The 18,799-nt window shown below is 31.4% G+C and overlaps 1 protein-coding gene across 4 annotated transcripts in view; it reads right to left on the reverse strand.

Moving 5' to 3' along the window:
• The window catches only part of LOC114332298 (high affinity cAMP-specific and IBMX-insensitive 3',5'-cyclic phosphodiesterase 8), a 1,526,162-nt gene that overhangs the window by 67,854 nt on the left and 1,439,509 nt on the right, over nucleotides 1–18,799 (reverse strand). For all 4 annotated transcript variants that reach the window (XM_050658208.1, XM_050658210.1, XM_050658209.1 and 1 more), the window contains one exon: nucleotides 11,230–11,397. In XM_050658208.1, coding sequence (XP_050514165.1) covers nucleotides 11,230–11,397 — 168 coding nt within the window. The remainder of the gene's footprint in view (nucleotides 1–11,229; nucleotides 11,398–18,799) is intronic.

Genomic DNA, 18,799 nt, shown 5'->3' on the forward strand with positions numbered 1-18,799 from the left:
TTGAAACATAGTTTTTAATTCCGAACAACTTTTTATAATAACAAATTTCAATATTGTGAAAAATAAATGTAGTTTACTCTTCATTGATATTCATATTTTTTGACATACCCCGTATAAAATTGACAAAATTTAATAAATTATAATTTTATTTTGGTAACGAGACTATGAAAAACTTTTTATAAAGAACAACTTTTTTCTTAAATTAATAATAACGGAGCTATCACAAATAAAAATAATGTTGGGTGTCGTGATGTAAGGAACATTTTGAAAAAAAAATTTTTTCAATTAGAAGAGTGCAAATGCAGATTATAACATAATTTTAAATTACAAACAACTTTTCTCAATGACAATTATCGATATTGTGAAATATAAAGGCACTTTACTCTTGAGCGAAATTCATATTTTTTGACATACCTCGTATACCATTGATAAAATGTTATATCTGATAATTGCTTCTTGGGTTTTAGACTATGCAGAGCATTTTATAAAGAATAACTTTTTTTCGTAAAATTTATAAGTTTCCCATATGGTTCCAAGTTACGCAGACACCCTGTATGTTATTGTATTTCCATGTTGTAGCATATTACGCACCCAACGAGATGAAGGTACTATTAGACTAAGAGCCCGGATAGGTAAAATTTGCTAATCATTTTAGGCACCGTAAGAGTCTATAACTTAAATAGTAGAACCTAAAACAAAACGTGTGAGCATTACGCCGTCAATTTTCATTGGCACATGCGTCGACAGCGGCGTATCAAACTTTCAACTTATGGACGGGATAAATAAATTAAAGGGTACGCCCACCGTTAAGTTAGACAAAATACTCTTATTCCCAGAATTCAATTTTTTTACATCCTATGTTATTGTAAGACTTAGGGAAGATAGTACCTTTGCAGCGAAGATAGTACCTGTACCTGAAGAAGAAGATTTTTTTAATGGATAAAGTAGATGCAGGAGGAAGCCCAGGGAGAAAGCTGTATTCATGGCTACGAGATATAAATTTTAGGAGCGTTTAATCGAAATGCAGATAAAATTTATGTAATTGCAAGAGGGTGATAATTTAGAATACAAAAACAGATGCACATATACTTGAAGAAGAAGCCTATTTAAAGCCAATAAGAATCGTAAGATAGCAATTTCGTCAAATAGCAGATAGCAAATCGTTAGATAGGCGAAGTGGAAAACTTCTTGTTATTAACATTTTCCCCTTTATAAATAAAAATTGAGTCATACTTCTGACCTCAGTAACTTTTGAATGGTATAACCGATTTTCAAAATTAGACATGCGTTGGATTAGATGCGTTAGACATGCAATTAGACATGCGTTAGACATGCAATTAGTCATCTGTACTATCAGAAGCCGCAAAGGTCGTTGGGAGTTTTGGGGACGAGAATGAAAAACAGACCCTAAATGGGAAGGGTCGTAAAATCCACACCCTTGAACCAAAATGGAGAGTTGACATATGGATGGGCGAGTCTTTTCCTAACCTTTAAGATGGGATTTGACCCAGTTTTCAATTCAGTCAGATTTAGAAAATCGAAAATTTCGGGTATATAAATATTATAGTCCCAAGTAGCGCCGAACGGGTTTATTAAGTCTTTTAAGGATGCTTTAAAACTGTAGAATAAAACTAACATTAAAACCATTTGGTTTTTAAGTAAACCTTAAGGTTGCAATAAAACCGCTTTCAGCATAAAAGGGCCCACTCTGAAGGAGGTCAATAAAACCAAAAATAAAAACCTTAAAAATTTATTTTCTTAAGCAACTGGTTTTAAAGCTGCTGTGAAGGTGCTTTTAAAACCATGTTAAAACAGACTTTAAGTGCAGGCAGTTTTATAGCAAACTTAAAAAGGTTTCTTAGATGGAGACTTTTAAAGACAATTTACGATATTAAATGATTCTTTAAACCCATATTATACTCTATATAGGCCAACAAATTTTTACATATGTTATGTAAATACGTAGATACGTATTTCTAACCATAAAATAATAAAAAGTACTTGGTTATTTCGGACTGTCAGGGTAGAAAAACACTTGCGCACCCAACTTTATTGATAATGTTAATAAAAATAGGTCTAAATAACTCACGCGCACTAAAGTTTCTGACTTTTGGCGATTAAAAAAGTAAATATATTAAAAAAAATTTAAATCCGATAAATCTTAATTTGAAAGAAAAATAATTTTATCTAAAATTTTAATGTTTTAGTGTTAAAATAAATCGAATTTATGTCTTTAAGTCGCTTATTTATAATTTTTCTGTAAACCTTATATTGTAATCTATCATGGCTTTCAGCATCTCCAGAGAGCAATATGGCCGAAATCCAAATAAAAGTATTTGGTCTGTCGACACAGAATTGTTAAGATCAAATGGTTTTATTTTATACCTTTCCAAGAGCATATTTGCTACATAAAAGCAAGGTTGCTTTGGAATTAAAACTGTTTAGTTTTAATGCTGCTGTCAATAATGCCACTCGATTTTAATGTGAATCTAATCTAAAATCGAGGCGTCCTAGTGCTGTGTGTGTTGTATTTTTCTTTTAAAATGACCAGTCCGTTTATATTTTAAGTACTTGCGACTTATTTCTTCCATACTAACTGTACTTCCACTTTTTACAACACACTACACCACTGTTTCGCTCTAAAACAAATGACCTACCATTTTGGACATGAAAAAAGGGGGGATGACTTTGGTTTTATTGTTTCTAACAAGAAGCATATAGTTTAGTCTTAACGATAACCAAATTGATTTAGTTAAGAGCGTTTGGTTTTAATATATCCTACTACAGTAGATCGTCGATTATCCGAACTAATTGGGGGACATGGGTGTTCGGAAAACCGATTTGTTAGGATAATCGAACTATGTATTGATGTGATCTTGATTATTGATATGAGATAATATTCTTATATGTCATTTAATTTAATCAATGCATTAATAATAATCTAATTAATTTACCAGATCACATATCAATATGTTTTCAATCTCAGGGCTTTTTATAAAATTAGTTACTTACTTACGTGGCTTCTAAGTATTTCTCAATGGTTCCTAATCGGGATAGGAAAGAAAAGAGTAAAACAATACACACATATGGGTTACAATTATAATCAACATATTGTTTATTTTATTTAAATGGCAATCACTGCTTAATATTTGCTATATCTTATTATTCTTAAACATAACATTTGACATGGGAATCTTATTTCCTTTTGGTTTCCAATTGAAAGTTTTTATTAACATTTAACTATTATAATTTATTAGCAACAATTCTATTTAAGTTTGATGAAGCTTTTCTGATATTATTGATTATGTTCTTCAATTTTAAATGTGGTATTTAATACGAAAAACCCATACATTCATGTCCAAACAAATGAGACTGACCTTTTTCTGGTGAACTGAGAATGTCTTCACATAAGACCCGTTTCCTGCTATCCTTGGCTGCGATCAACACCTCGTCCTGGCTTCCAGTAATGTTCTCCTTTGAAAACTAGCTCGTATAGCTCCCGTTCCTGCTTATGTCGTGATGCCGTGTTTCTACCTTTTTCGAAACTTCAATCAGCTACCGGGACACTCTTGGCTCAAGGAGGTTCTTTTACTCTCAACCTGGCCTACCTCTCGTTCCACGATAGATACTCCACACTCACGGAACTACACCGGCTTTCTCACTCTCCGTACACTACCGTCTACTACTGGACTTCACTTCTCGACAGCTCAAAACATTCTGATCTCTATTTGTCATTCATTCCCCTACTTTCTAAATATCCCTTCCAGATTCACAAATCAAACTTCCACCACCAACTCTCATTCGCAGTATTCCTCAAAACCAATTTTTAATCTTTCTAAATATGCTTAATGGATTTCAAAAGAAAAATAGTTAATTCCCATTCTAAAATTACTTTCTACTATTTACAAAATTTAATGATCTATTATCTACTTCAACTGAGTCTTATTTAGCATAAGCTAATGATCGAACCTTCCGCGAACAACGATAATGACCTATTATCGATTTCACTTGAGTTTTATTTAGCATAGGCTAATGATCGAACCTTCCGCGAACAACGATAATGGTACGCGCCATTCACTTTGTTCTAAGCGCATTGTCCCGAGTTTCGTTTAATCACTTCTTAAAATTAATATAACAATTTGTTGTATACAGGTTGTTCTAAATTTATATGCCCGTGGTTGAGAAAATTGAAAATATTTTATATTAAATTGAATTCTGTTTATAATTATCAAAATTTAATTTTCAGATCAAATAGAAATATAACAGTATATTGGGATTGTCATACATATTTATCCACAAGTGAATAAAAACCATATTTATATAACTGTATATTTGTTTATACCTTGATAATGACAAATAGCAATTAAACAAAAAAGTGCAGTCTTTGCAACAACATATTTTTGGATACACAATTGAAGAAAATTGAAGATATTTTAAGCGTTAATTACTAACGCTTTCTCAGTACTCGAGTGCGGGGCGCAGGAGTCGGGAATTCGGATAACCGGTCGTTCGGTTGATCGACGTTCGGATAATCGACGCTCGACTGTAATTGTTTTTAAGAAAGCAACTTTAAAGAAAACTAAAAAATAGTTTTAAGGCATATTTATGTTTTACTGACATAATAGTCTTGAGATCAAGTCGTTTTAATAAATATGTTTTATTAGTCATATTAGGAGAATGTTTAAAACTGCAATAAAACTAAAAGGTAACAAATTAGAATCTAATAAAACCAAACAGTCCGGAAGTTCTTCATAAAATTGATTAGTTTTAAAGGGAACTGAGAATAAACCATTTTAAAACTACAATGAGGCAAATTATCTATTAAGATTAATTAGTCTTATTTGATACTCTTATTAGATACTTTAAAACTAGTGACAAATGCTTAACAGTTTTAAAGTTCTGGCAGTATATCTACAAGGTAACTTTAAAACCATTATCTTTTTATTTACAACAATAATCCCTTTATAAACCTTAAATAAAACTAAAATGTTTTTATTGTGCTACTTGGGGTGTCGCATGTAAAGGTATTGTGCGCCACTGACGAGAACTCCCGTTCTCTGGTAATATAAGGTATTGGTAACTATTTTATACCAATATACAACTTGAAGTTTTCACTTCTGTATAAGTATTTATAAAATCCGTACGACACTGCAATTTTACAGTAGTACAATTAGTCTGGGCTGATTATCGGAGAATAGGCCATTTTTGGGAAAAGTTATTTACCAGCAATTTTATTGCTGGAATCGAATCTTATGATGGTATATATTAATAATATAGGTATGCAAAGTCCGCAGATAGTGTGCTACTTTTTTTATAAACAAAATGGCGCCCGAAAATCGTGTTTTTTTTAATTTTTGCTCTATAACTCCAAAGATTTTAATTTTACACCAAAAACACTCAAATAAAAATTCACCGCAATTAAATTATGCATAGAGACGTGTTTTTCCCGATTCACTTCGACGAAAACTTTCCCCGGAAAAAGCGGGTTTTTCCAACAAAATCTTTAATTTTCAACTAAAATTTTAGATAAGTAATTGTTAATCAAGAATTAAATAAATTGGTAATGCAAAAGCCTCTTTTATATAGATTATAATTCCAGAAATCGATGGAAATTGAATGAACCGTTAAGCAACAATTGAATTGTTAATTCAAAATTTACGGTCGCTATAATAACGACAATAATTATGGTGCATAAGAATAGCTATGATTTTTTCATAAAAAGGCACTATACCTATCTAATGTACTTTACAAAATTGAAATTGGACTATTTAAGCGACCTCAGGAATATTTTAAATTTATAAAGAATTTTTTGGCTTATAAACAAATAGAATATCTCGGGAAATATTAAACAAAATTAAATTATAAAAATTGTATTCGAAAAAAAGCGGTAGGACGCTTCTTTTAAAATAAAAAACGTTTAATTATGATGAGCAGTTCCTGAGATACAGCCGGTCAAAGTTGACCGGAATTTACGACAAAGATATAAACAATAGGATCATAATTTTCAAACCATCACCTTTTTATTTTTGTCCTCTTTCTCCACACCAATTTTCACATCCTTAAAATACTCATAACATATATTATTATAATAAAAACTATAGATAATACGTGTGAAAATTGCCAAAAATAGCAAAATTCCAATCAAAAATTAGGTTGGAAAAAATGTAACACTCAAAGTTCAAAATCGGTATACGTTAAAAAAATGCATTTTCTCGGCTTCCCATGGAGCAATTTCCTTCATTCTTTTTTTGTTTCCAAGTAACTCGAGTAGAGCCATCGAACTAACGCATTATTAAATGTCAAACTTGCTTTTGTTTTGTTATATTAAATTAATTTTTTTATTATAACACAAAATTTTAATTTGTTTAAATAAAAATTGTTTAAATAATTATACAGCTTTCAAATGAGAATATTTATGTTTTTAACTTTAAAAGGTACACTTGTAGTAAGTTTATCTAAAAAAAGCCTACAACTGGAAAAATATGTAGTTGTCTGTTCTTATAAATAAATTAATCTATTATAACAAAACAAAAGCAAGTTTGACATTTAATGATGCGTTAGTTCGATGGCTCTACTCGAGTTATTAGGGAACAAAAAAAGAATGAAGGAAATTGCTCCATGGGAAGCCTAGAAAATGCATTTTTTAACGTATACCGATTTCGAACCTTGAGGGTTACATTTTCTCTAACCTAATTTTTGATTCGAATTTTGCTATTTTTGGCAATTTTCACACGTATTATCGATAGTTCTTATTATACTAATATATGTTATAAGTATTTTAAAGATATGAAAATTGGTGTGGAGAAAGAAGACAAAAATAAAAAGGTGATGGTTTGAAAATTATGATCCTATTGTTTATACCTTTGCCGCAAATTTCGGTCAAATTTGACCGGTTGTATCTCAGGAGCCACTCATAATAATTAAACGTTTGTCTTTTAAAAGAAGCGCCCTGCCGCTGATTTCCGAATACCGTTTTCATAATTTAATTTAGTTTAATATTTCCCGAGATATTCTATTTATTTATAAGCCAAAAAATTGTTTATAATTTTAAAATATTCCCGAGGCCGCTTAAATATTCCAATTTTATTTCTGTAAAGTACATTAGATACGTATAGTGTATTTTTATGAAAAAATCATAGTTATTCTTATGCACCATAAATATTGTCGTTATTATAGCGACCGTAAATTTTTAATTAACAATTCAATTGTTACTAAACTGTTTATTCAATTTCCATTGGCTTTTGGAGTTATAATCTATACGAAAAGGGCTTTAAGTTACCAAGTTATTTAATTATTGATAAACAATTACTTATCTAAAACTTTAGTTGAAAATTAAAGATTTTGCTGGATAAACCCGCTTTTTCCGGGTTTCGTCGAAATGAATCGGAAAAAACACGTCTCTATGCAGAATTTAATTGCGGTGAATTTTTATTTGGGTGTTTTTGGTGTAAAGTTAAAATCTTTGGAGGTATAGAGCAAAAATTGAAAAAAATACGATTTTCGGGCGCCATTTTGTTTATAAAAAAAGTAGCACACTATCTGCGGACTTTGCATACCTATATTATTAATACATACAATAATAAGATTCGATTCCAGCAATAAAATTGCTGGTAAATAACTTTTCCTTGTATTTTGCTAATTAGCCCAGATTAAATGTAAAAATTAAGAAACTAATACAGAGAAGTAAAAAATTTCGATTTGTGTATTGGTATAAAATGTTTATTAATTTTTTTTTTAAATGTCATCCAAATGGATTGCAAAACGTTTTCGATCTGAATCAGATCATCTTTAATGGGTTCTGCTTAGTAGATGTAACCAGCACAATATTAAACAGAACGCACTAAGCAGAACGCACTGAAGATGATCTGATTCAGATCGAAAACGTTTTGCAATCCATTTGGATGACATTTCAAAAAGTTTTTAATAAACATTTTATACCAATATACAAATCGAAGTTTTTTTTACTTCTGTATTAGTTTCTTAACTATGGTATACAGCCAGCTACTAGGATTTTCCCACTGATTTTATAAAAATTAAGATGTAAACTATTCAGTAATCGTAACTGTACATATTATGGTATTGATTCAATATATATTTTATCTACTCTATCTCATATTATGTATAAGTTTTTAGTTTGTGAAAACTGTCATTATAGAAATAGTCTGGGCTGATTATCGGAGAATAGGCCATTTTTGGGAAAAGTTATTTACCGGCAATTTTATTGCTGGAATCGAATTATAAGATCCTATATATTAATAATATAGGTATGCAAAGTCCTCAGATAGTGTGCTACTTTTTTTATAAACAAAATGGCGCCCGAAAATCGTGTTTTTTTCAATTATTGCTCTATAACTCCGAAGATTTTAACTTTACAACAAAAATATTCAAATAAAAATTCACCGTGATTAAATTCTTCATAGAGACGTGTTTTTCCCGATCTGCTCCGACGAAAATTTTCCTCGGAAAATGCGGGTTTTCCCAACAAAATCTTTAATTTTCAAATAAAGTTTTAGATAAGTAATTATTTACCAATAATTAAATAATTTGGCAATTTAAAAGCCTTCTTGGTTTAGATTATAGTTCCAGAAGCTGGTGAAAATTAAACGAATATTTTAGCAACAATTCGATTGTTAATTAATAATTTACGGTCACAATAATAACCAAAATAATTATGATGCACTGATCAAACTTTGAAATCTTATAAAGATGAGATGCCTGTTTAACATTTTGTCGACAAAATATAAATTTTTTATTTTTTTGCATAATCTTTAAATGTTTTGAAAAAAATAGTTATAAACAAATTAACGTTTCTCAGAAAGTTTTTAATATATTATAATTTTAAAAAGTAGCTAAAATGCGCATTTCAAATATCTTGAAAATGAATGCTTTAAAACTTTTTTGCAATCATTTGCAAAAAAGTTATGAAACAGCAAAGTAAACATACTATTACTACGGTGTTAATAATTTTTTTTAATTCTTTCCAAGCGTAGAAGTGAGTTTAAAGTACAAGATAATTATTTATAAAACAATATCGATTTTCAGCTTAATGGTTATATTTTAATTAAAGATTATAAATATATTTTTTTGTAATTTACACGCGCGAAAGTAGAATAATACAGTACCGTAGCTACCCGCCCACATACACAACTCGCGCGAGTTTAAGCGTGTCAGTCGCTTCGAGTGAACATTTTATCTCCGGCTCTGTATCAAGCCTACTTTCGCGCTAAAAATTACAAAAAAAAAGTATTTTTAATCTTTGATTAAAATATAACCATTGCACTAATTTTTGACATTCTTTGTGAGTAATTAGATTGTACCATAGACTCACTTTTAAGCTTTGAAACAATTAAAACAAATTATAAACAATGGAGATATCGTATATTTATTTTGCTGTTTCCTAACTTTTTTGCAAATGGCTGGAAAATATTTTTAAAGCATTCATTTTCAAGACCTATGAAATACGCATTTGAAGTATTTTTTAAAATTAGAATATAATAAACAACTTCTAAGAAATGTTAATTTGTTTATAACAATTTTTTTTAAACATTTAAAGATTATGCAAAAAAATGAAAAATTTATATTTTGTCGACAAAATATTAAATAGGCATCACACCTTTATAATCTTTCTAAGTTTGATCAATGTCTCGTGATTATTTTGGTTGTTATTGCGACTGTAAATTGTTAATTAACAATTGAATTGTTGCTAAAATATTCGTAACATTTTAACCGGCTTCCGAATTTATAATCTATAACAAGATAGCTTTTATTTCACCAAGCTATATAATTATTGATAATTAATTACTGGCCCAAAAAATTTATTTGAAAATTCGAGATTTTGTTGGGAAAACCCACATTTTCCGAGGAAAATTTTCGTCGGAGCAAATCGGGAAAAACATGTCTCTATGTAGAATTAAATTGGGGTGAATTTTTATTTGAGTATTTTTGGTGTAAAGTTAAAATCTTCGGAGTTATAGAGCAATAATTGAAAAAATACGATTGGTCGGCGAAATTTTGTTTATAAAAAAAGTAGCACACTATCTGTGGACTTTGCATACCTATATTAATAATGTATAAGATCTTATAATTCGATTAAAGCAATAAAATTGCTGGTAAATAACCTTTCTTTGTACTTTACTAATTAGACCAACATATTATAACTATTTTTTTTTCAAAATTTAAAGATTATGCAAAAAAAAAGAAAAATTTATATTTTGTCGATAAAATATTAAACAAGCATCTCATCTTTATAGTCTTTATAAGTTTGATCAATGTATCATGATTATTTTGGTTATTATTGCGATCGTAAATTGTTAATTAACAATTGAATTGTTGCTAAAATATTCGTTTAATTTTCACCGGCTTCTGGAATTACAATATATACCAAGAAATCTTTGATGTCACTAAGTTATTTAATTATTGATTAGTAATTACTTACCTAAAACTTTATTTGAAAATTATAGTTTTTGTTAGGAAAACCCACATTTTCCGAGGAAAATTTTCGTCGGAGCAAATCGTGAAAAACATATCTCTATGCAGAATTTAATTGCGGTGAATTTTTATTTGGGTGTTTTTGTTGTAAAGTTAAAATCTTCGGAGTTATAGAGCAATAATTGAAAAAAATACGATTTGTCGGCGCCATTTTGTTTATAAAAAAAGTAGCACACTATCTGCGGACTTTGCATACCTATATTATTAATATATAGGATCTTATAATTCGATTCCAGCAATAAAATTGCTGGTAAATAACTTTTCCATGAATTTTGCTAATTAGCCCAGAGTAAAAGTGCGTGAAGGATTTAAAGTGTGCGTGGGATTTACTTTTTCGTAGTTTTTTGGCACACTTTCATATAATCAAAAATATCCTTAACTTTCTCGTTGTCATCGTGATGACATGGGAGCAATAAATTACAACAAAGGTGTTGACAGTTTTGTGGTTTGAAAGAAGTTAGAATTTTTAAATGTCAAAGTTCTAAAAATTGTAGAATAGAATGAATTCCAGTGACGAAGAGTTACAGTTTTTTTATTTGTTTATCGTAGATAAAATATTGTATGAAACTGTGAGTGAAGTACTTTTTGCGAACTTACGCGATGTATAGCACTCGCGCAGCTGTCGCTCGTGCTCTAAACATCGCGCGCGTTGTTTCAACATAAGCATACTTCACGAACTGTTTCATAAATAGCTATTTCTTCATCGTAAATAATACATAAAATATAATGCATCACGCCTACCTGTAAGTTATACTTGTCATCTGTTACTACGACGATATCTTTGCATTTGTCAAGGGCTGAATAAAGTCCTTGTGTTGTTGCATGCTGAGCCAACGGCCGAATGTCACTATGCCGCAATAAAATCAACTCATTTCCACTGGCTACTACGTTTGTTGTTTCTACCATACACTAAAAACAAATAAAATGTTATTAAAAGATGAAAGGGTTGCCAGTGCGAGTCCATTATACTATTGGATATAGAAAATTAGTCAATACTCGCAGTCTTAAAGTTTGTATTTTTAATAGTTGTTACACAATCATGGGGCAACCGATTGCGAGGCTTACAATTTCTGCCTCATCATCAGGCCAAGTACATAAAGTCTTCACAATTACAAACTACAAGTTAAAATCACAAAAAGACAAAAATGTACATATGCACTCCTGGCCAAAAAAATCGGGACACCTTAAATTTTTTTTTTTTTTTATTAACTCCATTGAGTACAACAATCTGCCCATTGGGCATTAAGCATTTGTTATGGTAAAAAATATAGACATGTAGAGAGTTACTCCAGCGAGTAACCTCTTTACAATTCTAAAACTAAAATTTTATCAGTCTGAATACACTTTTGATTACATTCAGTTGGTTAAGTCGGACGGCAGTTGCCGTTTTAGTCTACGCACTTCAAAGACGTCCCGCACATTTAATTGTCTGGCAAACGCATTAGGATGCACTAACACTCGTTCAAAGTATTTAACACTAAAACGTTGTATGGCTTCTTTCACGGATTCTAGGGGGATGTCGTGTTGAATCACCTCGTTGGATACATAGTATGGCGCATTGACTATGGAACGCAGCACCTTGTTTTGAAATCTCTGTAAGATGTTTGTATTGGAGACGCTAGCAGTGCCCCATAGCTGAATCCCATAAGTCCATATGGGCTTGAGGATGGACTTGTAGAGTAAAATTTTGTTATCCAGAGATAGTTTGGAATTGCGTCCAATGAGCCAATACATATTTCTCAATTTAAGTCCAAGCTGTTTTCGTTTTGTAAAAATATGTTTTTTCCAAGTAAGGCGGCGGTCCAAGTGCATGCCAAGATATTTGGCGTCCTCGGATTGAGGAATTAGACAATTATCAATATATACAGGGGGGCATGTTTCTCTGCGTAGCGTGAATGTTACATGTAATGATTTAGTTCCATTAGATTTGATGCGCCATACTTTCATCCATTGCTGAATTCTATTTAGGTTTGATTGAAGATTCCTTGATGCTGTTGTTGGATCTGTGTGGGATGCCAGGATAGCAGTGTCGTCTGCATACGTTGCAACTGTACTAGATGTTGGAATGTCCGCTGTGTATAAAAGATACAGAATTGGGCCGAGAACGCTGCCTTGTGGGATGCCTGAGTGAATAGGATATATCTTAGTGTGCTCGGTACCGTGCTTCACAAGGAAGTGTCTATTTTCTATGTAGGATTTTAAGAGCTGGGAGTGAGGATAGGGTAGGAGCTTCTTTAATTTTATTTGTAGCCCTATGTGCCATACCTTGTCAAAAGCCTGAGATATGTAAAGGAAAGCAGCAGAACAGTATCTTTTGGAGTTAAAATCCTTGTTTATTTGGTTGACTAGCCTATGCACTTGTTCTATGGTTCCGTGTTTGTCTCGGAAACCGAATTGGTGTTCTGGAATTATTTTATTTTCGTCTATTATCGTAAAAAGACAAAAATGTACATATGCACTCCTGGCCAAAAAAATCGGGACACCTTAAAAATGGGTCATTTTTTATTTCTCGAATCTCCTAAACCTGTTGTCCGATTTTAGTGATTTTTTTAATATTTTATAGCCTTATTCTCTAGGAATATCGGTGTAGTAATAGTATTGCTGAACATGTAAAAGTCATTGTATACCGGCTGAAACAATAATACTGTGTTTTTTCCTGAAAGTTCGTAACACCCTGTGGAATATTCAAGCCTTTAAAAAATATTTAAATTGAAACTCAATTGTAGCCTTAGCGTTTCTTAACATTCTGCTTTTTGACTCATTCACTTGTGTTGGATAATGAAAAAGTTAGGTACTTTGACAACTAGCCATGTTCTTCATCAATACAGGGTGTTTCTAAATAAGTGCGACAAACTTTAAGGATTAATTCTACATTAAAAAATAATGACAGTTTGCTTTATAGACATATGTCCGCAAATGCTTCGTTTCCGAGATACGGGATGTTGAATTTTTTCTTAAAAACTGACCATTTATTTATTGCTCTAAAACTAGTTGAGATATGCAAATAAAATTTGGTACGTTTTAAGAGGTAGTTATTTCACATTTTTTGACATACAACCAAAAATTTTATATTCACCATTAGCGTGCATACAGGTAATATGACCGGGTAATATGACCCGTATACACGCCAATGGTGAATATAAAATACATAATTGTATGTCAAAAAATGCGCCATAACTGCCTCTTAAAACTTACTTAATTTCACTTGCATATCTCAACCGGTTTTAGAGCAAAAAATAAATCGTCAGTGTGTAAGAAAAAATTCAACATCCTGTATCTCGGAAACGAAGCATTTGCAGACATATGTTTATAAATCAAACGGTCATAATTTTTTCATGCAGAATTACCCCTTAAAGTTTGTCGCAGTTATTTAGAAACACCCTGTATTGATGAAGAACATGGCTAGTTGTCAAAGTACCTAATTTTTTCATTATTCAACATAAGTAAATGAGTCAAAAAGCAGAATGTTAAGAAAGGCTAAGACTATAATCGAGTTTCAATTTCAATATTTTTTAAATGCTAGAATATTTCACAGGGTGTTACGAACTTTCCGGAAAATTACAGTATTATTGTTACACCCGGTATACAATGACATTTACCTGTTCAGCAACACTATTACTACATCCATATTGTAAAATTTTAGTTGTATGTTTTAGGATAGTATTTAACAAGTTAATACCGCTGTAGTTTTCTGGCTGCTTTTTATCCCCTTTTTTGAATAGTAGAATTAGTTCGCTCGTTCTCCATTCTTCCGGTATTTTATTGTGTTTTATGGTTTTGTTAACTTTTCCTGTATTATATTTTTTATGTCGCTAATAACCCTTGTGGTTGCAGCGCGTAAAATAAATAAAAAAAAATAGAATATTTAGAACAAAACACACTCTATGCTTCTTACACCCGGCATACAATGACATTTACATGCCTAGCAACAATATTAACTGCGCTATTCCTAAAGAATATTCTTCTTCTCATGTTGCCTATCCGTTCCGGTATATCGCTGTGCTGGTGAACATCATGGCTATCCTAACTGTGCTTGCTGCTATTCCGAACGGTCCAGTTGTCGATGTATTAAAACAAAGCTATAAAATATTTAAAAAATCACTCAAGTCAGGCAACAGTAGCATTATCCTATAAAGGAGCTCTTCAACCCATACCTCTTCATGTATCGTTGATTTTGTAGTTTCTTGGTATTTTAGCAACCTTAAATGGTCCCTTCATATCGATGTGTTAAAAGCAATAAACTATCCTCAGCTTGCTATGCAATAAGATCTGTTTCGCAGGAAATCAATTTAGCCTCTTCGAAAATAATATATTTTTCTTTGTTCGAGTCGCATCTTCGATATGGTCATCCTTTTTGGGGTTCTGATACATCTGCCCAATCCCATGTTATTTTAAATTACAAAAAGGAGCAATAAGATATCTGTTTTACCTTAGAGGAACAACACATTGCAGAAGCTACTTCAAAGCTGGCAGGATTCTAACACTACCTTCTTTATATTTTAGAAACTGTTTGCTTAATTCGTAAACATCTACATGTCTTTCAAGCAAGACCTAGTCATGACTATTTCACCAGAAATTACCTTTGACATCTATTTACCGATCCCGTCCAGTGAGTTAGTAAAAAATCTATATTATATTCTTCAAAAAAACTATACAACCATCTCCCTCTACAACTAAAATCTGCAACATCTTTCCCAAAGTTCCGTAAAATGACAAAAGCCTATCTATCTGAAAGACCATATTATTCAGTAGTAGCAGAGTTTTTTAACCAATGATGAAGACATTACAATATTCTTATGTATAAGTAGAATTTTAATCTATATTTAAGTGTCATATGCAGCAGCTTAACTTAAGAGGAAACAGTAGCGATCAAGAGGTAGCGAAAACGCGTTCTAAGATTGCGGCTGTAATTTTGAATATTTTTTCGAGATATTTGGCCCACGTATTCGTAATATAATAAAGAATGGCGGTTCAGAGCCCAATTTGAAAAATATGTTAATATGTGGAAATTACTCTGTAATTAAATAATATATTAAAAAACGAGCCCGTATCGCCATTAAGAAGAACAAAAAAATACACTTTCTTCAAATAAACTTTTTTATCCGATGCCTAGATTTTGTGTCATTTTGGAACTACTAATGAAATAAAAAATTTTAGTAGTTCCAAAATCTAGGCATCGGATAAAAAAGTTTATTTGAAGAAAGTGTATTTTTTTGTTCTTCTTAATGACGGTAGAGGCTCGTTTTTTTAATATTTTATTTAATTACAGAGTAATTTCCACATATTATTATATTTTTCAAATTGGGCTCTGTACCGCCATTCTTTATTATATTACGAATAAGTGTGTCAAATATCTCGAAAAAATATTCAAAATTACAGCCGCAATCTTGAAACGCGTTTTTGCTACCTGTTGATCGCTACTGTTTCCTCTTAACTTATTACATTTCTTAAGGTTTTATTTATGCAAATTGCATTTTTTTTTAAATTTGGCAATATATAATAAATTGTAATTGTTTTTGGTTTCACTTAATTATTTTTAATTTATATTGACGATTTATGTAAATTTAGTAAATTGTATTTGTTATTGTTTTTATTTATGACTCTTGTAAGATTTGTCTATAAAATTGTTAAATTTTCCGTGACAATATAGCATATTTCTATTCTATTTCTATTGTATAACAGGTTTTGGAAATTCGAGACAATTTTAACATGATGCGTTAATTTTGTTGCTCAGTGGATTTCTTCTAGTTTATTTATTATTATTGCAATATAATCCTCCTCTATGATTGAATTTTGTTAATTGGATGGTAAGAAAAAAATTAAATAGAATTTCCACAAGGAAAAAGTTTTCCTGTAGTTGGCTGTATACCATGTGATACAAAAAATAATAAATCCTGTATAAAAGGTATAATATTCTTATGTATAAGTAGAATTTTAATAATAATATAATAATAATAATAAGTAGTATTTTAAATATACCTTTTATACAGGATTTATTGTTTTTTAAATAGAATTTATTACAAAAATCTATTTATCGACAATGCAACTTTCATGTATAGACGAGTTTTAATTGGAATAATAATTGGATATTGAAAATTATCGTTTATATCGAGTGTCACATTTCTAACATTAAGTTCAAAATTAATATTCATAAATTAATTTATATTTGATGGTATAAGCTGTCTGCACAATCTAAACCGTAATTCGAATATAGCGTTTCTCTAAACCACAGTTTTAGACCAATTAGAGGAATTGGCCCCTAATGAAATAGGCGATATTATATACTCGTATGTGTGGTTGATGCATTGCATAATGAATGTCACCTCATTATAGTTTAGTAATGTGCAACTATATAATAACAATTACACCAACGATATTGAACAATTCAATGTAATATAAAGCAGGCCACTCACGATACTGCGGTATCGTTCGACAAAATCATCGGTAATATCAATTCTGCAGTACTGCAGTATAGAAACCAGTTTCTCTGTGGCAACATTGTAACGATTTTGTTGGACGCACGGTCACACACGATCAAAATTTTTGTCAATTGATCGAATTCGACAAAATTGAACAACGCGAGACAATCATTTGTCAAAATGAAAAAGTTCCTATGCAGCCGGGACATAAATATAAACTTAAGAACGAGAATGTTAAGGTGCTATGTTTTCTCCGTTCTGCTGTACGGCATGGAAGCTTGGACACTGAAAAAGATTAACATCAAAAACATTGAGGCATTCGAGATGTGGTACTACAGGAGAATGTGGAAAATACCATGGACAGAGAGAGTAACAAATCAAGATGTTTTGCTAAAGATGGGGAAGGAATGCGAAGTCATAAAGACCATACAAATGAAAAAACTGGAATATCTAGGCCACATAATGAGAGCAGAAAAGTACTCTCTGCTAAGACTCATAATCCAAGGAAAAATCTCGGGAAAGAGAAATGTGGGACGTAGGAGGATTTCCTGGTTGCGAAATTTAAGGGAGTGGTATGGGTGCAGTTCAATACAGTTGTTCAGAGCTGCAGCCAACAAAGTGAAGATTGCTGTGATTGTAGCCAACCTCCGATAGGAGACGGTACTGCAAGAATAAGAAGAACAACGCCACAGTATCGTAAGTAGTGTTGCCCAAAATCGGTCTTGGTCTTGCAGTCTTGGTCTTGTTCTTGCGTTTTCGCAAGACCAAGACCAAGACCAAGACCGCTTTATTTTAGCAAGACCAAGACCAAGACTGACCGTGCAAGACTTGAGCAAGAACAAGACTAAGCCAAAACTCTTGCATCTTGCAGTTAGGATTGAGTGTCATTTTAGGGAATATAGTAGTTCGGGTATATGCTTAGAGACTATGAGACGCAAAAAAATATGTAACAAAAATTTGGAAAATTGGACTTATGCGGATTATGAACAATACAATAAACATACATAGCGTATCAAAATATTCATTAATAGAACACTTGACATATTTATTTGACACGTACTCAGAGACTCAGAGGTCATAATAAATTATTACAATGTAAAAATAAAATATTTTGTAATACATACATGCTTTCCTAGCAGACGACGGCGAAGCACACCTTCGCTCAGAAATTAATTGTATGTAATTGTCTATTTTGATTTTGAGAATAGCTGTCCTTTCATAAAATAATCTGTGTTGTGACGCCGACGGTAACTTGAAACTTTTTAAAGTTGATAAAAAATATACAACACACACTCAATTGTTTTTCCGTTAGTAGGATTCTAAATACCAGATCGTATAACTATTTTATTAAACATTGTACTTTTAACCTTTCTGCAGAGTGTGCAATTTTATATCAATGGGTCAAACAAAATTCCTTTCTTTAGACAGAGAATGTTCTTTAATATAGTCAAGTTTATGTCATTTATTTTGGTTTTTGTGTTTTAACCATGTTTTAGCACATAATAGGTAATATAAGGTTATTAAATGCAAATGTTTAAAGAAACAGACTGACTCCCGTAGGATATGGTAGATAGCTCAGTTAGTGAGAGTATAGGCAGGGATAGTTTAGATCGTGGGTTCAAACCCCACTCGATGTGAGCTGTTTAGACATTTATTAATTTGGTTGGTTTTTACTATGTCTACAGGGCGAGGCAGATAAAGGTCCTTTTAGAAATATCTCGAAAACTAAAGGCAACAGAATCATGAAAATGGGAACGAATGGGAACGATATTTTCATCTATTTCCTACTTCCGATTATACCGGATGTTGCTTATAACTTCGTTTTTTTTTAATGGGGCTCTTTGTATATTTTTACATGTTTAAATTCTTCTCGATGTCTTAGTTGTTAAAAT

This window comes from Diabrotica virgifera, chromosome 8 (assembly GCF_917563875.1).
Source record: "Diabrotica virgifera virgifera chromosome 8, PGI_DIABVI_V3a".
Classification (NCBI taxonomy): domain Eukaryota; kingdom Metazoa; phylum Arthropoda; class Insecta; order Coleoptera; family Chrysomelidae; genus Diabrotica; species Diabrotica virgifera.